This window comes from Oreochromis aureus, linkage group 11 (genome assembly GCF_013358895.1).
Source record: "Oreochromis aureus strain Israel breed Guangdong linkage group 11, ZZ_aureus, whole genome shotgun sequence".
Taxonomy (NCBI): Eukaryota; Metazoa; Chordata; class Actinopteri; order Cichliformes; family Cichlidae; genus Oreochromis; species Oreochromis aureus.
Window position 1 is genome coordinate 4,767,101 of NC_052952.1, and position 24,621 is coordinate 4,791,721.

The following is a 24,621-nucleotide window of genomic DNA, read 5'->3' on the forward strand; positions in this document are numbered from 1 at the left end:
TACAGGGAGGCCATAACAGCCTGTAAGGTCAGACACCATGCCATTACATTGGGAATAACCTTAGAACCCAAAGAGAAGGCAAAAAACTGTTTTAATAGAAAGCATATGTAATGATAAATGAGAGAAGATGTAACCTTAGAGTGTACTTTTGCTCCCTGCCTGTTGCCCAGTGAATTTATTAGGCTGTGATCTCATGTATAGTCCAGGAATCCGATTAATGTTAACTGAATGCGTAAAAGTAGTAAAACACACACACACACACACACACACACACACACACACACACACACACACACACACACACACACACTGTTCTTACTGTATTCTGTAACCATGGCAGATATATATAAATGACTCTGTGTTGTAATTCTTATTTGTCAAACAGTATTCATAAAGCCATCAGTCATCTGTGCTGTTGTTGAACTCATAAAGGCAGCCTGGTTGTGTGCACCTTGATTTATTTCAGATTTCTGTAACTATGGTAGCTTAGTAGTGGTGTCCACTGATACTAGACCACTGATGTCACTAACATCTGCAAAGGTCTGGCTAAACACAGACTTAAACCAGTTTGTTCCAGTTAGCAGGCAAGCTAAGCTAAGGCAAGCCAGTTTTATCTGTAGACAGTATTTAAAACATGGAAATAGCAACTGTAACCCACTGACCAGTGGGTGCACTGGTCAGTTTTAAAGCCCTGAGCTAAACATTGGCACCATCACCATTTTGGTGAGTTAAGGTGGAAAGGTGGAAAATCAAGGAATACAACACTCTCATTAGATAAGAACTTCTAATGAGTTGTCTCTTCAAATAAGAATTTTTGGTATCACATGAAGCTTGGGGATTTTCATTTGTGGAGAGGTTTGTTTGATTACTGAATTTTTTTTTCTCTGGCTTCTTCTTCTTCTTCTTTTGGCAATTTCCTTTAGGGATTGCCACAGCACATCATCTGCCTCCAACTCATCCTACCGCTGGTATCCTCCTCTGTCACATCAATCCTCTGCATGTCCTCCTTCACTACATCCATGAACCTCCTCTGAGGCCTTCCTTTTCATCCTGCCGTGCAGCTCTTTATACATCTTTTGTCCAGTATATCAACTATCCCTCCTCTGAGCATGTCCATAGGATTTCAGCCTTGCCCTTCTCAATTTGTTTCCAAGCTGTTCAACCTGAGCTCTGATATTATGACTAATTGTCTCCTATTCTGGTGACTTTCAATTAAAATTTTTATATTATATTTTAACCTCTGCCTCCTTTGTCAAAACCACTGAACTCAAATACATCACAATAGAGCTCACTATCATCATGCAAACATTTCCTTTCACTCTTGCTACTATTCTTCATCGCAAATGACCCCTGACACTCATTTACACCAGTGTTGGGTGTAATGCATTCTAAAGTAATCTGTAATCACTGTAATCACATTACATTTTTCTGTTACATCTTAATGTAATGTGTTACTGTACTAAATTCAGCAATTGCATTACAGTTACCATTATGTTATTACTTTAGTTACAAAAGTTCTTTAGTTATCAGCACAACAGGTGGATAGAAAGGCTGAAAAAACCCCACACACCTTTTTCTTCCCTCACACCTGCTTCAATCAGCTGAGTTAAGTTTTTATGCAGAAAAATGGTGGAGCAGTCATAGCTTTCTTGGAGTGAAGATGTTGACATTAGTTTTATTTTTATTGCTCAAAAGCACAAAAGAGCGATCGTGAACGGCAAACTGCAACCAGAACAGAAACTACGTTATGTTGCTAACACAACACCGGGTCTTTGCAAGCATCTGCACACAGCATGCAAAGCGAGCCGAGCACCCAGAGTGATGTTAAAGGTTAGTGTATGCTGACCTCAGCCCAGTAGCCAGAGCCTAAACTTCAACAGGTATCAAAGGCGGTGATGAGCAGTCTGGCTTGCAGCATTGTAGCCTCCATTTTTGCCTGTACATGTTTCTACAGTAGAATTACCACGGTGATTCCTTTAAGTCTCATTAGGCTGGTTTTTATCTTTCCTTTTTTTGTCAGGTTTTGCATTCTAAACGCTAAAATAAAATATTACTTTACTATTTTATGCACAAATATGGCACTTTGAACTACATTTACATTTAATTAAGTGAAATCCATGTCACAGCATTTTATGAGTGAAGTAAGCCATTCATCTTTGTTATTAAAACAAAATCAAAAGATTAAAACTGAGGCTATTTTTGTTTAGTCCCATGTTGAGAACAAAATGAACTGCCACTCAATTTCAGATTAACCTGCCCATCTGTGGTCTCCCACATAGTCCACTCAGACATGCAGTGAGCTGAGATATTCATGTAACAGCTTTTTCTTTTTTTTGCATTTAACATTGATATATCATATATACACTCAATTCTGTAGGTTATAATGAAAACTGTATGGACTGTGCACATGCAGGAATTCAAGGTGAGGGAAGCGATGGAGCACCCTAACCAGGCCTCACGAATGAAGATCCTGAGGGTGACTCACCAAAGCCCACACTATGTCACTTTCTGATCCTGTCTGCCTCAGAGCTCACACTTTATGAGTGTCACTTTATATCTGGCATTATCTCTCTCTGTCTGGCTCCACTTTTTTCCCTGTTGCTCTATCTTTCAGCCTTTCTATAGAGTCACCCAAATAAGGAGGGACCATGGACTGGAGTTTTTGCTAGCACTGATGTATCGTAATGGTTTTCTCTGATTCTCAGAAGGTCAGCAATCTGCTATCAAAAAGACTCTGATAGGGGGCAAAGGCTTGGGTTTGATTACTTTTCAGAAGAAGAAATCCTTGCACTCCGTTCGATGACCCAATATGTCATGACTCTGGCATTCATTATGGGAATTCTTAAAGCTTAAATGTTAGTCTTCCTTCTAATATCAACATTTTTGCTTTATTGCAGATGCAAAATATTTTAATTATAGAGCAAAAATCACAATATTACATAGAAGAGAAGGCCATTTCTCTGCTTGATAGTAGTAGTAATAGTCTTTAATTATAGCTGCCAAATTTCTGATCTCTGTTGATTGCAGCAGTTATCTGACCTTTCACAGCAATCAGCCACAATATTACGAACTAACAGGTGAGGTGAACAGCATTCATGATCTCTTTGTAATGCACCATCTTGCAAAACCTAGCATTTATTGAGATATTACTTGAAATGTACCACCCACATAACCACCAGTGCAGACCAGCAAATTATCTGGACTGGGCTGTGGACACACATGTATTATGGACCGAAAGAAACACAATTTCGGTGCCCTTCAAAAGTCTTCTTAAAATAATGAACCACCAAAGGCAGGACCCTGGGAGTGAGAGCAGGGGGAAAAAAGAAAAAAGGTCATACCCAAGGAAGGAGAATTCACAAGAGAAAACAAAAAAACACTGACTTCGGTTCTCTCACAGACAGTCATTGACTTGTCTGACACACTGATCTTATAAGGTTCTTAATTTGTAGGTGTCTGCACCGTCTATGTACACTCAGTGGATGCTTTATCGAGTAGACTCGCTTTTGCCTTCTCAACTGCCTTAATTCTTTGCTGTAGAGATTCAACAGGGTGCTGGAAATATTCCCCAGAGATTTTGGACCACATTGCCATAAAGCATCATGCATCCATGCGGCACATCCATGATGTGAATCCCCCATTGGTGCGCTATCCTGGAAGCAAGAAATGATTACACTATGGTCATAAAGGGATGGTCATTGTAGCAACAAGTTACCCCTTAGAGGTTTAACAATGCTCAGTTGGCTCAAAGTGTGCCAAGAAAATATCTCTCACAGCAGCACACCACCAGAAGCCTGAACCACTGATTCACGGCAGGATAAATCCACGCTTTCATGCTGTTTTTCCCCAATTCTGATCCTACCATCTGATCGTTACAGCAGAAATCAAGACTCATCCTAGGATCCAAATTTTGTCAAACCTTATTGTCCAACTTTTAATTAGGAATTAATAAAGAGCAGGACTTGGTGTGGTCTTCTGCTGCTTTCCCCATCTACTTCAACATTTAGCATGTTGTGCTTTAAAGATGCTCTTCTGCATACATTAGTTGTAATGAGTGATTATTTGAGTTATTGCTGCCTTATGTACATTGCATGTAGTTGAATGAGTGTACCTAATAAAGTGGGAAAGTGATTAACTGACCAGATTACAAGAAATTACAAAATAAACTGGAAAAATCTTGAAATAAACAAAATTTAGCAGTGTAATGATTTTGCATTTATCAGAACATAAACATTAGGTTAGAGTAGAATTACTTGAATTTTGATTCTGCTACTGCTACTACTGTTATTATAGTTTAGGTAGATTTGCAAAATTTGCCAGACTAATTTTGCTGCATAAAAAGTCGTCATCCTCACTAGATCACTTTTAGTCATCTTAGTGACAGCTGACAGTGGTGTGCTTGTTATCTAGACATGCAAATGATTGCAGCTGCAATGATAGTTTAATTAAGAAAATTTTTTAAAAGTGTTGCCATTCTTTAAAAATGTTACATCTAGGAAAGGAATGAACAAAAACTGAAATTTCAGTGAAACACTGCTGGAGAGCCATTTCTAATATATACTCTTCAACCTCAGATTGTTTGAATCCCACTTTTAGCCTACCAATAGAAAAATAAAGGAGTATTTTTTTCCTGAGAGACAAAGAGGGACACGGAGGAGAGCAAGGGCAGTATACCAGCTGCCCTTATACTGCTCTCACAAATAGAGATGCTGACGCAAAAGAAAAACAAAATAACATGCAGCACATGCAGTACAGCCTTGGTGAGGAAGCCTTTCAAGGGTGCAATAACAGTGGTCACTATCTCTCCCATGTAAACCACTTTCATTGCACAACGTCCTCTTGAACATGGGTTCATTTGGTGGCTTTTATAAAGATGCTCTACAAAGGCGATGACGAAAAAATGATCATCTAAAAGGCTGGCAGTGGACTGAGAAACAAGTAAGGCTTTTATTTGATATTTTGCTTGATTTAAAGTTCTACATTTTACACTCTGACCAAGGACTCAGCAAGACTACTCAAGTTAAATCTTCATCTATGTCTTGTCTTCAGATAAAGAATAAAGAAGTGCATTACCTTAAGTGCATGCTCACTCAGCTGTAAGTAGCAGAAATAACTTTTTTCTGAGTTACTGGAACCTGCAAAATTCTGTGTTCAGGTTAATATATCTAAAGTGGCAGCAGACCTGAAAGAAGAAAACAAGCCTATCACAATAAAGACATTTTAAGCCAAAAGTATAAGCAAAAAAAAAAAAAAAACACAGCTAATATCTGGACAACTGTGAAATGAAAGGACAGCAGGCAGAGGTGGATAGAGCTGGCATTATGTGGAGATATAACTAAAGCTCTACCCATTACCATTGCTGCTCCCACTTTGTGCCCTTCTGGCTGATTCATAGGGCTTTGATCATCTTTCAATGGAAAGCCTCTTTTGACGGTCGAATTTTCCATCATCACAACACACTTGAGCAACTGTTCTAATAGGTATTGTGATCATTTTTAGGGAAAAAAGCAGCAAATTCAATAAACCCTTTTTATACTTCAGGTCACTTATGAAAACTTTAAAAAAATCTGAAAACTTTAAAAAAATCTGCAAAAAAAACGAACATCACTATCCTGTATGTGGCGTCACTCGTCTTTGTGCCATGCAACCTATGCACACGCCTTTCCCAGCTAATGACGCTAAATGATCTAATCACACCAGCTGCAGTACCCTAAAGATGTCATTAAAGTGCTGCTGCTTTAGCTGTCGGTGTTTTGTGTGGCTTGATATGCAGAGTGGGAGGAGAAATCATATAGGCATGAGGGACATTCACTAGCGTAACATCTTGTCAGGCCCTGTAAAGCTAGCTGTTTGATCTTTGGCACAAGAAAAAAGATCCAGTGGAGAAACTAGTGATGTAGTGCATTGGAATAAATGCATAAATGTGTAAGACAGAAGGATGCTAGTGCAGATAAGAGGTCTGGGACATGAGGAAGGGATGGAGACAAAAGATAATGAGTGGCTTTGTTTTGATTGAAAGTTTTATGTCATGCTTGTGCCTAAACAGCAGCTTAATGTATTATAAATCACGAAAACACAGATACCAGTCTTGAAGCCCAGCCTGGTAGGATCATAGTAGACTTCAGTTGATTCAATTGACTAAAATATAAAGTGTGAAAGTTTATTGTATTTCTCCGGCGAGAGTTGCTCCACACGGTATATAAAACATCTTATTTTCCTTGACATCAAATGTGGAAAGAGTCCATATGTCTGCTCTTCTCTTCATCCCAGGCATTTTCATGAAACATGGAACATAGGAGCGAGCTGTACTGTTTCCTGGGGGCAGATCAAATGTGCATGTCTAACCTTAATGCACAAAGAGATTGCTTCTAAACTTGTCCCACTTTCCTACACAATCATCTTGTTTTTATCCGTTGACAAAAGTGACAATGCATTTCATCGTAGTTTTTGTCCTTGTGCATTAGTTTTGTTTTTGTCAGAAAAAAGAAGGTTATTGATGAGAAGTATCGGTCACTGAAATTAACACTGCTCTGTGCTGCTGGTGTACAAGACATATCTTGAAGGAAACCTGTCACAATGTTGTAATTGCTTTTTGTTTAAACAAATTAATGAGGAATATTTTTCCCAATTTCTTTTCATATTTAACCAAACACAGTTTCTATATTCATAAAATCTAATGATTTATACTGTAGGTCATAGAAATATAAAATCCATTATCTCAATTGTTTTAGAATACTTGTCTGTATTTTGGGGTTGGATGCTTTCCATCATCATCCTCCTCATAATCAGGACAGGAGAATCGTCTGACCAATCAAGCACAAAAATAACATAGTTAGCAAACTGATAGTGGTTGGTGCTGTGGGCGGGTGCTAAGTTCTGCTGGAAAAGTGAGCAGACGGAAACATGAAGTGGTCTAATTTGGTCTTGATTTTGGACTTAATAAAGAACAGTGGACCAGTCACCAGCAGCACCCCAAATCATCACAGACTGTAGAAACTTCACAATGGACCTAAAACACATTGGGTTGTGCGCCTCTCCACTTTTCCTCAAAACTCCAGGTCTTTGCTTTCCAGATGAAATGCAAAATTTACATTCATCTGAAAAGAGGACTTTAAATCCCTGAGATACAATTATTTAGTCCATTTAGGAGACTGCTGACAAGTTTGGTTTAGGAGTTGTTTGCTATAAGAAATACCAAATTGTTTTCCCATTTGCTGAAGATATCTGTGCATGGTGCCTCTTAATGCACTCACACCAGCTCTTGAGTTAACTTTTGCTGACCAGTCGTCTCAGGATTGTGGTCACCCTTGCTGCTTGTCCATCTTTTCTTATCACACTTTTCCCTTCTAGTTAACTTTCCATTAATGGACTTGGATACAGCACTCTGTGAAGAGCCAGCTTTTTCAGCAGTGACCTTCTGTGGCTTACACTCTTTGTGGCAGCTAAACTGTCAAAGTTACCAGTGACTGTGATTGCATTTGCTGAACTAGACCTTTGTTGGTACGTTGGGTGGCACTACTGAAATTGTCTTCAATTGTGGTCAAACAAGAGATTATACAAACAAATTGTATTTAGTTTACCCCAATGCATATCTCAAATAACACTAATGTTGCTGAATCAACCTTGTATATTTTTCCCTTGCCATTTTGAATATGATGTCTCAGTACACAAAACCATTAAAGAAAGTGTTTTTCTAGTTTTTTGACAGAAGACACTTATAGCTCAAACTTTACATCCATTAAAAACAACAAGTCCTTTGAATTAATTCACCATGTATGGCAGTGGCCTGACTTTAACCAACATCAAATACCTTTTATCAGACAGCATAAGTGCTTAAACTCACAAAAGTTAACAGTATATTTGTAATATTTGGATTTAGGATTTTTTTTGTGGGAACTATCCATCCAAACTCCTTGTTACATCAACTTTATCACTGTCTTTAGACAGAAAAGGCTCATCTGAGGTAACCTGATGACATATTATTTAAAGCCCTAAATACTATATTCCACTGCTGCTAATAGATTCTCCTTTAACATCACTGTCAAGATGCACAAAGCCAGGCACATGTGTGAATTAATTGGTTTGCTGGTGAATCGGAGTGATCTGCACACAAATATGAACTCAACATCACCCACTATCTTTAAGGCGATCAGGAAAGTGAAATGTTTATAATCTAAATCTAATTATTGCTGAACATTTCTTAAGCTCTCTTGTTATAACAGCACATAAATGCCAATGTTTTTAGAATGAGAAACTCAACAAAGGCATGGTGCTGAATCCATGCTTGCCAGTGATATTAATTTATGCTGAATCTATGAGTATGTTAATGTTCCAAAGGTTTTCTTTAGCTGGTACGCTATCATACTGGGAACTCTTGATTTCTCAGGTAAGAATACAGAGATAATATTTCTACATCAAGGCCATACTTTTCTACAAAGTTATTTGCCAATGTCAAGTGCCTTATACCAGAGGAATCATGAGCACCCTTTATTAATGCTTAACTCCAGGCATGGCATAAGTGACACAGGAAATCGGCAGGGAGATCTCTTCAGAGTGTTAAATCAATTTCATGTTTCTTTTTAATCAATAACAGCCCCCGGCACATTGCCCTCCAAGGTTTGTCTGACCTTAAGTTTAATGGCATCTGAATATTGACCATGTGCCAAAGATACACATAGTTGTGCATCTGTGTCTTCCGAGCACATTACATTGATTTAGATTTATTTCAGTGAGACTCTCTTTAACCTTAACCATAACCGTTACTTGCAATAACATTAGGCTAACCTTCAAACAGATATTCACCTTTAAATTTAATGATTAACCTCGTGGACATTTTGTCCCACATATATGTCTCTGTAACTACTGACTCCTGTAACACTAATTCATAGTTCCAATTGTTATTACAGTTAGTAATAACTGGACATCACACGCAGACACACATACAAATATCAAATACTATGATATTATTTCTTAAACTATTTGCACCAGCAGCTAAAGTAACATTAACTATTTTAAACAAATGTAAAATAAAACTGAGGTAACATCCCGTCTGAAGCATACAGGACACACTTTGACAAGTTGGAATTAAATATTGTGTTTTTTAATTTCTGTTGTTGTTGTTTTTTAATTAAGATCCACTTAAGAACGCTTAAGAAATAATCCATCGATGACAATTTGGCAACATGGCAGTCGGCCACATCTGCTGGCAGTTGACATAACAAGCATGGAGCTATGCCCACAGCGCCTCTCCACAACCATTTTAAACTTATTTCGGCCACCTACCCTAAACTAACAGGAGAAAAACGGACTGCCTTTTTTTAAATGGCGAGAACTAATCGGGAATGGGTGAGTCACCGTTTTGGTCAAGGCTGAAACAGCTTGGACAAATATCTCTGTGCATCAGCCAGCTAAAGCTCAAACCAGTGACTCAACAGATATGTGGAGTCCACAGTAATAATACTAGTGTTTTCTCATGAGAGTGAGAAAGCTCATACACTGATGAAGCGTAATACTAGGACTGCATGTAACCATGATTACTTTGATCAACCGGGAGACAGTGATTACCTGCCATGAATCATTTAAGTGACAAAAATGTTTTGTTGCACTGTCATGTAAACAGAACACGGCTTTCACATCCTCACATCTGTAGAAATCTTAGCTTCAAAATATTCACGTAGCTTCCTTATTCACCTAAATTCAGCATCTCTCTTAGAAGGAAAACAAAAGAATATTAAAAAAATGCATCAGAGTTTAACACAAGATTAAATAATCGCTATAGATTTTTCTTTTCACTGCAGTTATTGTGCCTGCATATGAATAAAACTTGTAGCAAAGTACTGGACAGCTGTAAGATAACTTTGTTTTCGCTCTGTGGGATTTTGTACACAGCATGGATAGTATCATTGTAGCAAAATAGTTTGGTGATGAAATAATCTTTCACCCAGTAAGACGATCATTTTCCTGGAGCCTTTGTTACTCACTGAGTCCAGTGAACAGATTTCGTTGACCAAACAGAATTCGCTTGTGTTGGTGATTTCAGTGTGAGCTGGTTGGCTGTAGAGACTGTTCAGACTCACTTTTGTTGATGTTACAGACTCAACTCGCTTGTTACATTTCTTCTCGGTTAACATCACGTGTGGCAAATCTGATGATCTGCAAGGGACAAGAGCTTCACCTTCTGCTGTGCCAAGATGTTTGAATTTTGTTGTATATCTGTCTTTAAATATCATGCTACACGAACAGTTGTGACTGGGGCATGCAGGCCTGTGATCAGGCACTGATTTAGGGAGCACTGGCAAAACACATTTTATGTATTGTTATCATGTTCACTGGAAGCCAAAATCATGACTGAGACTGAATTTGATAAATTGTTCAGCCCTACTTAATAACATGTGGACTGTTATGAAAGTTTACTCAAAGACTGCTACAGACAGCAGGATTGCCTCTAGTAGGTTTAGTGGGCTTTTAGCATGTCCATCAAATAAATTAAGCATACAAATTGATTGTCAAATGAAGCTTATGACACTGAATAAATATAAAGTAATGACAAAGTGCTAATTTGCAATTATTAGAATCCTTATGCACGAAACAAAGACTATGAGCATGGCAATTATCAGTGTTGGCATTGTGTTATTAGCACTGATGCGGTCTCTAAGTAGACTTTTTAAGCAATGCTAGGGTTACTTTTGAAGTTTGCTCAAAAGTGGAGCGTAGAATGGGAGGTTGATAGATGAACTGGTGTGCAGATGCTGTACTGGTCTGTTGTGGTGAACAGAGAGCTGTCTGTAAAAGCAAACCTCTCAATTTACCAGACCATCTATATTACGGGATTGTGACAGAAAGATTGAGGCATGCCTTGGTGTCCACACAAATGAGCTGGAGGAGGTGGTTAGGAAGAGGGTGGTCTGGGCTTCTCTCCTTACCCTGCTGCCCCCACAAGCTAGAGCCAAACAAGTGGCAGAAAAATGCACGAATAGATGGAATTCACCCAAACTAATGTCAGCAAATGCTCATTAACATTTACTAAAAGTTTGCTCCAAGCCAACTCCTGACACCATTTCTTTTTTTTTTTTTTTTTTGGCCTGTCCTGTTTGGCTCTCTTGCCATCAGAATTATTGTCTAAAGGGGAAGAAAGATGCCCAACGGATTTACTTTACCAAATGGACCATCCCAGCCTTCCCGTAATGGTCTATTTGATTCACCTTTTATTGTTTATTTTATTTTATTTTCACTTGCTGAATACGGGACAGACTTGACTGGGGAAAAGAAAGGGGAGAAAGAAAGAGGGAAAGAAAAACAGCGGGGAAGAGGGACGGGGTTAAAGGGCAAAAAACAAAAAACAACAAAATAAGCAGACAAAAAATACATATATCGATCACCTGGATCACCTGTTGAGAAAGAAAAAAGAGAAAACAAGCAGAAGAGAAAAAAAAGAGCAACATAATAAACAACATCACAATGATCTATGGGAATATAACAGTAAATACTAAATATTAAACATTATTGTGCAGCACGTAAGATCGACAGCGCACAGTGTGCTTTGAGGTAGGAGCCAAAAAGGGTGTAGTTTGTGTGTGTGAGCACCCGTGTGTACACCTGTGAGCATGAGCGCGCTTGTATTTAAAAGGTTCCTTCATGTAATGATCTGCTAGAGGGTGTGGGGGGCCACAGCCCCGTCCTCCAGGGCATGAAGCAGGTATGGAGGAGATCAAGACTCCAGACATCCAGAGGCCCTCTGAACACAAGAGACCAAGGAAGACCAACAGAGGGGCAGCCGCGCCACTATCCCAGAAAGAGCTGAGGAGAGCCCCAGATGAGGGGTCAGTCAGCAGCCGCAGAGCAGAAGCCAGCGGGGGTTGCAGTGACGTGCCCGTGAGCTCCGCCGGCAGCCAGCTGTGCCAGAGTGACCGAGCCCCAGGCCGAGAGGCTGAGGGCATGAAGTGGCCCGAGCGAGCCCCAGGCTCCAGGCCCCGACAAGCAGCCACCAAGGAGTGAGCCGATGTGTACCTGGACGCCCATCTCTGGACACAAAGAACCACCAACGCACCGATGTCTGAGGGCGTCTGCCACTGGCAGGGGAAGTGGTGGGGGGAGATAGACCTCCATACCTTGGAGGGCCTGAGATGTCCCTAGAGAGGTGGTGTCTGATACCCAACCTGACATATAGACACAGACATACAGGCACACACAGATACAAACATCCATTCCCACTCAACACTCACCCAACGTGGAGACAGACATAAATAGACACTGTACACACAATCGCACTCCCCAAGCATACTCTAAGCCCCAGGTCTAGGTACCCTTGCCCCTGGAGGGGGAAACTGCACCCAGACCCAGGTAGTGTTACCCTTTTCCCTGGGGTGGAGAGAAGCAGACTGCCCCGACTCGGCAGCAGCAGGGAGGCCCCACAATCCAGACCCCAATCGGACGGCCAACTCCTCCTCCCAGCCACCCCGCTCCAACAGGCCGCAGAGAATGGGGATGTGTGAAGACTCCAAACCTCCCTCCACCCACTCATATGTAGTGTTGATGCATGTGTGTTCTAAGGTGCATTTAAAACCCAGGAGGGCATGGAGCTACCTGCCAGAGAGCAGCAGGTAAGCTCATAGCCCCTCCTGATGAGCCCCTCTTGACACCATTTCAAAGCTTAGTTGGCTGGATGTTGTAAAAAAGAGTGCTAACCTAAAGTAGAAGGTCAACAGCCAAGATGAAATAGTTTTGCATGGAAACATATGAGAACTTAACTTCTCAGTAGTATAATGGCCGGACCAAGCAGTGAGAGCTTGATATTTTTTCATTTACCTGGGGAAGTTTTCCAACTGACTTCTCGCTTCTGGCATGAACTGCTGGCAGGACTGACTCTGGGGAAACTGGGTTTCCCCGGAGCAGGATTTAACTGGGCAGTACACCTGTCAAACTCCATGTAACCTAAGGCAAGTTTAGGGAGGACAAACACCTCCTGCTGAACATTCACTGTTCAGTATGCATACAGATCATGAAAGCATGACTTTACAATACTTTTCATAACACTTCCTACAGGGAAGTACCTGCCTTGTGGCGTCCAAATATTTGTAGTGACATTTGTTAGCCTGCACTTCCTAAAAAATTGGAAGTGACTTGTAAGACAGGCCTGTATTACCCAGCTGATTATGTGTTGCTGCAGCAGTAACAAAGGAATGACAGGTTCAGACATTGAAGAGCCAATCATGCAAAGCCACAGTCGATATTCCAGTGCCATGGACCCTTGAGTCGTCTCAGATAGATAGCTCTAGCTGATGTAGCTGATAGATTTGTGACTGATTTTGAATCATATTAGCTTTATATTAGCTTTAAGACAGCACTGATTTGTGTTCATGGACATTCATTTTATTTTCTTTGTTACCAAACAGCCTGGGGGCAGTTGTAAAGTACTCATGAAAGTACATTCATCTTATCTTTATTGATACAAATTGTTTGTTTGTAGTGGGATTAACACTTGACCCGTTTAGCCCCGTTTGCTCAGTAGGAAGCAGCTACACCCAGAATAAGCTAGGTGTTAAAGTCAAGGTTAAAAATGATGTCACAATGAGCATTGTGACATCATTCCTCAGTAGCGCCGAGGCTCTGCATTACAACTTGAATTCTTTCTATAATAGAAAATATTTCATTTAAGAAAAAAATACGTAGCTTAAAATGAGCTAAAAATGACATGCAGCAAACGTCAGCTTTTAGGTTCATTTATAATTACATTAGGACAAATTGACCTGCAGCAAATGTTAGGCTTTTCCTCAAGACCAATCAGTTGTTAATTTGAGAACGGGCTGTAATTTAAGAGTAGATATAATTTCTTTTCTTGGCTTGGCAGCGTGCCGTGTTAGCATGTTGACATGTAGCTCAAACATAGTCAGCTGATTATGATACTGCTAGAAGCAGCTGGCATGTATTTAGAAAAATATAGTCATCTTCACTATCAAAAACACTTGCTTCACTAGGATACACAGCACAGTTTACCATGTCAGACACTGACATTTACGGCAGGCTTATCCCTATATTATCAGAATATATACCATATAATTCTTTTTTTTTTTCAAAGTTAACCAAGTGTTTGTTACCTAAACTTAATAAAATGATAACTGAAAGCTAAAGATTAAAAGTAAGTGAATAGTGGCAAATGTGTCAATTTGGAACAGATGACATGATTTTGCAGTGGAAATGCCAATAGTCTCATTGAAAGGCTATTGATAAAGACGATTATGCTTAAATGGTAAAATAAAAATAAAACATAAACAGTCAAAGTTGCTTTAACTGGATTTAATGCGGCATCTTTGCGAGCACTGAAGCTGCTCTGAGAATGTCATAATAAAAAGGGATCAGAGGCTTTTGGATATAATTATTATAATAATCTTCAGACTGCAGCCTGACAGGAATTCTGAGCCACAGCCAAGATCACAGAGTGCTTTCTTTATTTAAAAGGACAGTGTTCAATTACAAAGGTGCGACTAAAAGCATTCAAATGGAATGGCAGAATACACAGACATCAGGCGAGCTGTGAGACTTTAAATTAAAGGTCACACAACTCGTCACAGACAAAGCACAAGATAAATGTTGTACGCTATATGATTCACACAGAATTGAACTGTCAAACAATGCATGTAGAATCTCTAACACATTTAACAGAAGAAGAATTTTAATAACATGCTCGCTTTTTACAGGTGAATGCATCACGTAAACATCTGCACCAGACTCAAAGACAAGAAGACCACCAAACACAGCACTGCAATCTCACGTAAACCAGTTTGGCAATAACACCTGTGAGCTCTGAACAAACAGAAAGAAAAAATCGATTGGCTGCCCCTCATGTGAACAGCAGAGAGGCTGATGTGGCCACAGCTTACTGAGGTGTACCGGAGCCACCACTCCACGATTTAAACCTGGACATATACGAGAAAGATACTTCGTTCCACGGGAGCTGCAGCGAGCTGCCTGTTTTCAGCGGCCCTGTGCGTGTTTTCTTAAACCTGACCTTCGCTCTTGCGATTACCCAGAGGAGGACAACTGAAAACAACCCACGGCCTCCATCTGAGGTCAGACTAAACTCCTGCTGTAACACGTGGAGCAATTTTTGTTTCTTGGTCTTTTATATTTTTATTTTTTTATTTCACTCAACAAAAATCAATTATATTTTAAGGTAACAGTAGATGAACTTTTGCAATTATTTCCAAACTCAGAACCACTTTGCTTCTATCGTTTCTCATCTTGCATTAATGTTTCTTTACTGCAAACAAGCTGTATACTACAATTTTACTTTCTCACTAAAACATGATATATTGTCTAAGCTTAGCTTAAAAGAAAAAGCTCAAATCTGACCTAACATGGTCATATTTCTTTAGTGAAAACTACTGCAACTAGTTATTATTTCAATTTTTAAAATTTATTTTTAATCTTTATAGCACTTCTACAAACCCAGTCACAAAGTCTTTCACCTCTTGGATAAATAGGTTATAGGTCAAAGGTTGTGACAGTCCTGATCTAATTAACCATAAACTAATGTTCATTCTTTTTAATAGCAACACAAAAGAAAGACAGTGAAAAGGAACATTAATATTTTGTCATTATGTAGCATGTGACCTTATTATTTTACCTTTTTTATATATGTACACCTGCTGCCTGTATTTTTGTAGTTTAGCTCCATTGTTTTGTTTGGCAGCTGTCCATAAATTTAGTCAGTAAGTTTCATACCATTAGCAAAAAAGTTAATTTGTGTTTTAAATTCAAATTTGTATCTATAAAAAAAACAATTGTTACTTTTTGTTGACTTTCTTAGGTTTTCAGCAAATATTTTTGTCATGATTTCATGAAATTATTCACATCAAGAAAGCTGAAGGATATTGCAAAGTGTGTAAATCTAAATTTTGAGACCTTTATAGGACTCATTAAGTCACAGGTATCATTTTAAACTTGATCTCTATGTTAAAAACAGATCAGCAGGTAATATGTTTTTGGAAATGTAAGAATGAAGGCAGTTTAAAATGTACTGCAAATATTCATATTTAAACCAATTCTTGAAACAATATTAATGTAAACTTAATAAACTTACAATGCAAAATAGCCCCAAAGTAAATATCTGCCTTTAATCAGCATTTAATCCTGGACGAACACTGTCTTGATCAACAATGAACGGCTCTATATTGAACCAATCGGACTGTCCTGAGGTGGTGGTTCCCAACCCCGTCTTCTTCACCATCGGAGCAGTGAGCTTTGCTGAGAACTTCCTTGTTGTGGTAGCTGTCATACGGAACAGAAACCTCCACTCGCCAATGTACTGCTTCATCTGCAGCCTGGCAGCCTTCCACACCATCGCCAGCCTGACCAAAACCTTGGAAAACTTCATGATTGTGTTTGCTGATGTGGGACACCTGAATAAGAAAGGTTCTTCTGAGACCACGCTGGACGATGCAATAGACTCCCTGCTGTGCATGTCATTTTTGGGGTCCTTTTTCAGTATCCTGGCCATTGCCGTGGACCGGTATGTATGGAGCTCTTGGATATGGAAACAGAAATATCTTTTAAAATGGTTTATTTTATAGTGTGAAGAATGGTTTTCATGGCAAGATGAATATATTCCACTCTAGGCTACTCATCCCCCAAAATCTCATTTTCTAAGGCATAACAATCCTTAGGGCTATTTGAAAACCCTTTTAAAGAAAGAACTGACTGTTACTTACAGGAACCCACAACCATGTTATATTTACCATACAACGAATGATTTATTCTGTTTGCTGCTAATCTGGATGTTCTAAATTGTTTCTCTATGGATCTGTGGCCCCATAATGATTTATCCTCTGCTGATATTTATATAAGGAGAATTTAAAAAGCTTTCCACTGGGCTCTGACTCTTTGATGTACAGTTAAAGGCTTTCTGCAGTGGCTTCCATCACGTCTACCCAAAAATCATGAATACTTTATTACTGCAATGATACTGTTTCCCCACCTTTTAGGCAGCTATCCAAATCCAGACAGTATGCTTTGAAAATATCCAACACATTGTGATTTGATCTTTTAAAATCAGTCAAAAAAAAGAGAATGCAACATATGGACATTTATTTATAGCTCTTTTTTTTAAAAAAGAAAGAAAGAAAGAAAGAAAGAAAGAAAGAAAGAAAGAAAGAAAGGGAACTCTGCTTACTTTCACTTATTTTTCAGTTATATCTACAGTTGAAATACTAAATGCTCATATGAAACATATCCATCTTCAGTAGTTTTCCAAGTAATCCCTGTGAGCCAAAAGAAAAGACTTCAATTTTTAAAATACTTTTGGCTCTCTAAAAGAGAGCTGATATCCTTCATATATTCATCTCAGGATTTCACCTCTGGTTGTGAGTATAGAAGCGTCACCTGCCCTCCATTAAAACGTTTTATTTATAAGAGGCAGCCAGTCACAAAAAGCTTAACTAGCAGTGGAATTAGGAGAGTATAATGAGCAAAATAAATTAATTTTGTCCACTTCTGGGCTGAACAACAAGCTAATGATAATATTCATGGCCGTGTCCCACATTTTTTGCATAATTGGTCTCCCAATTAATGCTTATGAGGCTAATATGCATTCAACTCTTAACTCTGTTTTGGGTTTCACCATCTCCTGAGAAAACAAAAAAACATTTGACTCTTTACAAAACGTGTTATCCAGTGTGGATTAAATACATTTAGGATTATTTTGTGGCACAACGCTCCCTGCTAATGTCTTAAACTTGGTAATGCACAGCAGTATCATGTCAAGGCTCAGTTAATGTCTTAAATTTAGGCGACCGAGCTGAATGGGAAGTGAGGAATCTGCAGTGAAGTTAAACATAGTCACTCAACAGCCTGTGATAAGTTATGAGATTATGAAATGATTTGTTTCTCTTCCAGTTACATCACCATCTTCCATGCACTCCAATACCACAACATCATGACAATGCAGCGCACTGGGGCCATCTTGGGCATCATCTGGACTGTATGCGGGGGCTTGGGCGTGCTGATGATATTGTTCTTTGACTTCAAGCTCATCATGATCTGCTTCGTCATATTGTTTTTCATCTCCTTGGTGATTATCTGCTCGCTGTATGTCTACATGTTCATGCTGGCACGTATCCATGCCAGAAAGATTGCAGCGTTACCGGTTGGTGGCAGGAATAATCATCACCAGCAGCGGTGGGGGAGCAACATGAGAGGGGCCCAGACCATCACTATCCTGTTTGGGACGCTGGTGGTTTGTTGGTCGCCATTTTTTTTCCACCTCGTCATCATCATGGTGTGCCCCATGAACCCTTACTGCGAGTGTTACCGATCGCTGTTCCAGCTGCATGTGGCGCTGCTGACGAGCCATGCCCTCTTTGATCCAGCCATATACGCCTTCCGCATTGCCGAGCTCAGGCACACCTTGAGGAAGATGCTGCTTTGTTCTGACTGGAAGCTCTGCTCGTAGAGACACCTGATTGCTTATTTTATTTTAGTCTGTTTATCCAGTCAAATGTTAGCTTTTCATCAAAGTGTCCTTCGCTCAGTTGAATATTCAAATTTTAGAGTGAACTGTGAAAGGATTACTTTGTTGCCACTAAGCAGCTGTTTTCTCCAAAGGGCATTCTTTAGAGACATCCTGTGTATTTGAATAAGCACTGTGACTCTGACTACTGTCCGTCGATCTCCTCTCTGTGTTGCTTGAATCCACTGTCTCCTCATTTCTCCCAACACTTGGATGTTACCTACTTTCACACCAAGTGTCAATGCATTCATGTTTGAAATGAACCTCCTGTGCTAACATCCCAACGCATCCATTTTATAGAGTCTGTTACCAATGAACATGCATTTTTTCTCAAATCTGAGTGACACGATGTCCACATTTACAAATGTGAAAAATAAATTGACAACACTCTCATTTTGCTATCTGCTTTTATTCAGACACAATAAAAATAAGTCATCTTAAGCCAACAAAACATCACTTATTTGAACTGAAGCTCACGTTTACATTTCTTCATGCCATCACCGAACATGAAACATGATCCCACAGCTGTTTGCATTGTGTCACTGCACATATACACAGAACTTAGCATGCAACTAGCAATCAAAACACAAGCTAAACCTTGATCCAGGAACATATAATGTTCAGTGTTGTTGCTGCTGCTTTTTGTGGGAACGAGAACGGAGCACTTCACAATAATCAGCAACAATGAATAACAAAACTGCACAAATGCTACACTGGAAATGGATGTACACTTAGCAAAATATTTGTTTTCTTTACTAATTAAACTTATAATGAAGACAAAACAATGTACAGTTTTACATCAATATTCAAAGCACACTGTAAAATGTAATTCTAGATGTTTGTTATTTCAACATATTATTTTATATCAGTTTGACGATAGATGACTGAAGTTGTTGTTATAACATAGAATTATAAGTTAAAAACGTCCCAATTACACCAAAAAAAGCTAACTTGAAAACTCATGTCCAGCTAAATCAGCAACTTATGTGAACTTGACAATGCGGGTAAGTTGAGCACAGCAGGATTCAAAACTGCCTCACGTGACTGCTACCGAGGTGCATCATGGGGAATTGGCGGTTAACGACATGCTCACTTTACTTGGACGTTTTCTAATCGTCTTCTTTGGAATATGCTTTCAAGGTGAGTAACATAGGTTATAACTATAAGGAAAGAGAGCTACAAAAGTTGGAACATGTTTTGAATTTATTGCATGATGTGTATTTTTCTCTTTTACCGAAATGTTTGCTTTAGCTAATGTAACTTTAGCCGACAAGGTCCAGCTTGTGTGTCATGACCAAACTTGACCTAATAAACTGACACATGGCCTTTTTATGGGTTTAATGTGGCACTGACCAAATCACAAGTATTGTGCCGCTAGCTTTAAGGTTGTGCACTCAACCACTGTTGCGATATTAGCAAGCTAACTCAGCTAATTAATAAAGCTTATTTCATATTGTCTCTGTACTTGTAAATTTCTTTCAAGTTCACAGGCTGTTGTATTTTTTGGTGGAAGTTCATTTTGGCAATATTTCCAATAACTGACTGGGTTCAAAAGAACTTTTGGCAGGACTCCGATGCTTGTTGTCATCTGTTTACCCCTATGTAATCACTTAAGTTGTTATTAACTGCTGCATGCTAAGCTGCAAGAGTGCACTGAGGACTGAGACAAAATATGGTCTACAAACCAGCATTATATTAGTTTTTATCAGATAGTCCTCCAGTGTGTTTATTTTTTGCTTTAATTCTATTGTGCAGTTATTTGTTACCCTGAAATGCTTTATGCTTAACAACAGCTCACTATTTTGACTTATTTTTGAACTCATGTGATCAGTATGACTAGATTGTGTGAGTTTCCATACTAAAAGAGCTGTAGTGATAAAATAATTGGCATCAGAGACACTGATTTTTGGCATGGTATACTGCAGAAGGTTTTTTTTTTTTTTTTGGAATAATTTACCTTTTAATTAAACTGCATTCTCTGTATTGTAACAAAACTAATATTGTTTATATGTCAGAAAATTAGCAAACATGAATAAATGGCAAAACAATATAATTATAACATATATTTTTATTTTACTTATTTTAGGTCTGTGAAGCCAAACTTGATGCTGGGGATTTATTTTTGTCAGTGGAGTCAAATGGTAAGTTACAATTTGTGCATTTTGTCATACTGGAAACACCACAGATCATATTGTAACTTAATAGCTCTGTAGAAGAAATGATATAAAGATTGTAGTGTCAGGGTACTTCTTAAGAAGTAATATGGCACTATTGATGATCACATGCAGGTGGCATAAACTAAATATTCAGACGTGTTGCCAACAAATGATTCATTAACAAAAGCAATGGAGCAGACTGTTTAGGTTCTTGTGGTTGTAATAACATCCATAACTGCAAGTTTGTCATTAATTTATTTTCACAGGTCTAGATGATCACATCTGTCTTTGTCATTTAAATGAGGTGGACTTGCAAACTTTGCGCTCTTTTTGGGTAAATTGCTGTCCACTACATATACACAGAATGTGCACAGTATTTCAGATCTAAAAGGAGTATGTAATGGACTTGCTGGCTTTAATGTAAAAGCCTGTTGTGTAACTTTAATGAGGCAGTTGGACTAAAACAGTATTGCTCATCAAGGTAAACATCTGAGGAATAAGGAAATTGTTACTTGTCCTTTTACTCAGTGTTCTTTTTAATCGCATCGCTTACTAAAGTTTTATATCACATAAGTCATTTTCACAATCATTCTACTTTAAAAGATTTCAAGACAGAGCTTAATGTTCTCTGAACTTCCTTGTTTGCTGAACGGCAGGTAAAGTGCATCTTTTTGTTTGTTTGCTTTTGTGTGTTTGTGTTTTCTCTAATGGGCCTCAGATGACTGTTTGCTTAAATTTGGGTCTCAAAGAATCTTTTTTTATTCTGCCTGTACTCTCCACCCTCTTCTTCTATTGCTCAGGTTGAAGCAGAATTTGCCCGTCTTACATCTGTTGACCTGAAAGGGTTCCTTTTGCTGTGCTTGACCATTATGGAGAGGTTCGTGGAGCTGTACAAAATCAAGAGCGGCATAGGAGGGCTGACTAGGCTCATAAAATGCTTCAATGATGATGTAAGTGTTCAACTGCGAAATGTTCTCCTTTGTTTAAGTTTTAGGTTATCCAGTTCAACTGATGAACTCATTGAAAGAAAGCTGATAAGTAAAGTCAGTCATCATATTTCACAACTGGACATTTAGTGTCCAGTAACTTTACAGAATCTGTGTATATTGGTGGTAGGTTGGATATCATATTCTACTTGAATGTCCTGATAAGCCTGATTCAAAATCTCCAATGATAATCATATATTGATGGAATTATGCATCAAAAAGCTGTGAATTTGGAGCTGTCTACATGCTTCATAAACACTGTTTAAAGAGTGTTTTTGTTTTCTTTTGACTTCTTTGACCAGAGCCCTACACAAAGGAAGAGGAGAGAGACCTCATTTTCTAAAGGAAGATCCCTCACACACTTTCAAGACTGTGAAGGTTAGCATTGTTTCTTTTAGTAAATTTAATAATGACAGCACCACAGTGGATTTTAATGAAACATGTGGCATCTATGAAACAATAGATGCCACATGATAATATGTGTACTTTTTCCTCACCAAATGTATTATTACAAGATCTTTGACACTGAAGTTGGTCTAGGTTTCAGAGAAACTAACTGGCAAGCTAGCGTTGATATTATTAGTGTCTTGTGTTTATTCATGTCTTCACCAGGGTCTTTGACATTTCGCTGCTGTACTGTTCACTTCAGCTTTACGTTTGATTTCTCACATTGTATATTGTAATGGCAGAGATATTAGGATATTTAAGGGGCTGCAGTGGCTGCTACAGCTGTGGGGGGCAATACTTTGGTGAAATGTCCTGGACCCTGGAAAAGAGACTGTGTAGACTGGGTAAGCAATTAAAGGTTACTGGCCGAGAGTCATTGGGCAGCTGGGTAAAGGTGGATGTTGATATTCAGTGCCAATTATGCAACCTGTTCAGCCATGTCTATATGCTCTTTTTCATGCTGTTAATATAGGGGAAAAAAAATAAACTTTAATCAATAAACTGATTAAAGAAACATTGTCTATGGAGCCATAATCTGATCCTGCAGTTTGCACATTTCATGTATTCTCAGCCAGATTTGGTTTAGAGCACAGCCAATATTTAGTATAAGTAGATTTAAATTCACACACTGGTGATGGCAAGCTACATTGCAGCCACAGCCGCCCTGGGGGCACTGACAGAGGCGAGGCTGCCGGACACTGGCACCACCGGCCCTCTGACCACCACCAGTAGGCAACAGGTGAAGTGTCTTGCCCAAGGACACAACGACTGAAACTGTCGGAGCCGGGGCTCGAACCGCAACCTTCCGATTACAAGACGAACTGTCAACTCTTGAGTCACGATTCAGTCATCCACCCATGTGTGTGAATGACTGAATGTGTAAAGCGCTTTGGAGTCCTTAGGGGACTAGTAAGGCGCTATACAAATACAGGCCATTTACCATTTAAATTGAAAATTTTGTTTGAATTCTGCAATTGAAGACATGCTCAGTTATTTATGAACATGGTCTTTGTTTAAAGCAAGAAATGGATTTGTAACATGGGGTGCATATCTCATTCTGAAAAAACTTTAACAACTAATAAGTGTTACCCAAAGCCAATCACCATCATCCAAAGCATCAGTATGGCTCTTCTTTGAAAGACATGATTTCTTAAGCACAAGGGATATTGTGTAAGTGTAATTGTGTAATTTTATTATTTTTTTTTTGTCTTTTATAGCCGACAGGTATTGAAGACACGTTTTCTAAGAGGATGAAAGTTGGCATTGCGATGGTGAAAGAAGAAGACATCATCGATGTGTTGGTTGTCCTTGAGGCGGCAGTAATCCTGTCTAATCTGAGGGATGTCTCATGCCATTTCCATGCTGATGGGCCTTCTTTTGCCCTCAACATAGACTATCCAAAGGAACTTAAGGACATCTTTGAAGTCATTCAGAACATCCTAATGAACATTGGTGGAAGGCAGTGCATCTCACTAGTGCATGGTCTAAGAAACAGACTCTTGCAGAAAGCCATGCAGAACTGTAATTGTATGCTCACAGCATACAGTTGCCTCAGTGTTAAGGACAGTTTTATTTTACTGTTTGTTTTTTTATTCTTGCAAGTTCTCATTCTCACTTTTGTATGTCACTAAATGACTGCACTTTATATTCCAGATTAGACAATTACTCATTTGTTCATGGTTTAAGAAACTTATGTGAACAACAATATAATGGTGGACTTTGCAGATGCTTATCTCATGCAAGTCAGTAGTTTTTCCTTTGTTTTGCAATTGAGCAGACTCAAACTGATGTTTCTGAAATATCCATATTATCAAATGTTTCAGAAGCATGCAGTCATTTTCAGAGATATTGGTTCTGTGGAATTTGTTGCAATTGTAAACGAAGACAAATACAAGAGTTTGATGTCTTAGTTGTTATAAACTGATCTTTACTGTCACTTATCAAAGGTTTTGTACTATTTTAATATTTCAAGTTTTATGCTAACAGGTGACTGAGCACAATGAAGTTTAAAATTTTGCAAATGTAAAGAATAACTTTTCTAAAATAGCAAGTGTCCCGTTGATACATTACATTAATGCAGACTTTATGTTGTTACTTCACAAGAATCACTACTGCTCCTAGAGTATTGGTCAGAATTTAATCTTCACCCAAACTGGGCTCAAGACCAAGTTCAAATTTATTGTTTCACAGGGAGCAGCCTTTGAGTTTTGATGGATTGTGAGCCTGATGAGCTACGTCACTGATTTTTCTGTTTCTCAGATGACTAAGATGGCACAATAAATGGTGAATGTTGGGTGCTCATTAGTAATTGTCTTGTCATGTTCTTAAAACAAACTTTCTGCCTGAAATGATCAGATAGACTTTAATGGAATCTGTGGGTTTTATTTTTTTCTGTAAACAACAGAAAATTAATTTAAAGGAATGTAGATATTTAAACCTGAGATCTAAGATAAACCTAACAGGTAGTTTTGCTGAAATGGATGTTAGAAAGCTAAAAAAAAAAAAAAAAAAACTTAAGATGTTTAATACA

General features: G+C 38.7%; 2 protein-coding genes across 2 annotated transcripts in view; one reads left to right on the plus strand and one right to left on the minus strand.

Annotated features, from left to right (window-relative positions):
* Positions 1-15,059: 15,059 nt before the first annotated feature.
* Positions 15,060-24,621, minus strand: part of LOC116312152 (melanocortin receptor 5-like) — a 39,882-nt gene continuing 30,320 nt past the window's right edge. Inside the window, exon 6 of the mRNA XM_039620122.1 lies at positions 15,060-16,521. Within this exon, the coding sequence (XP_039476056.1) occupies positions 16,112-16,521 (410 nt within the window). The 3' untranslated portion in view covers positions 15,060-16,111. The remainder of the gene's footprint in view (positions 16,522-24,621) is intronic.
* On the plus strand, positions 17,890-19,321 carry LOC116312147 (melanocortin receptor 4). Its single transcript, XM_031729506.2, has one exon. It carries the CDS (start codon positions 17,930-17,932, stop codon positions 18,443-18,445), a length of 516 nt encoding a protein of 171 aa, XP_031585366.2. The 5' UTR covers positions 17,890-17,929; the 3' UTR covers positions 18,446-19,321.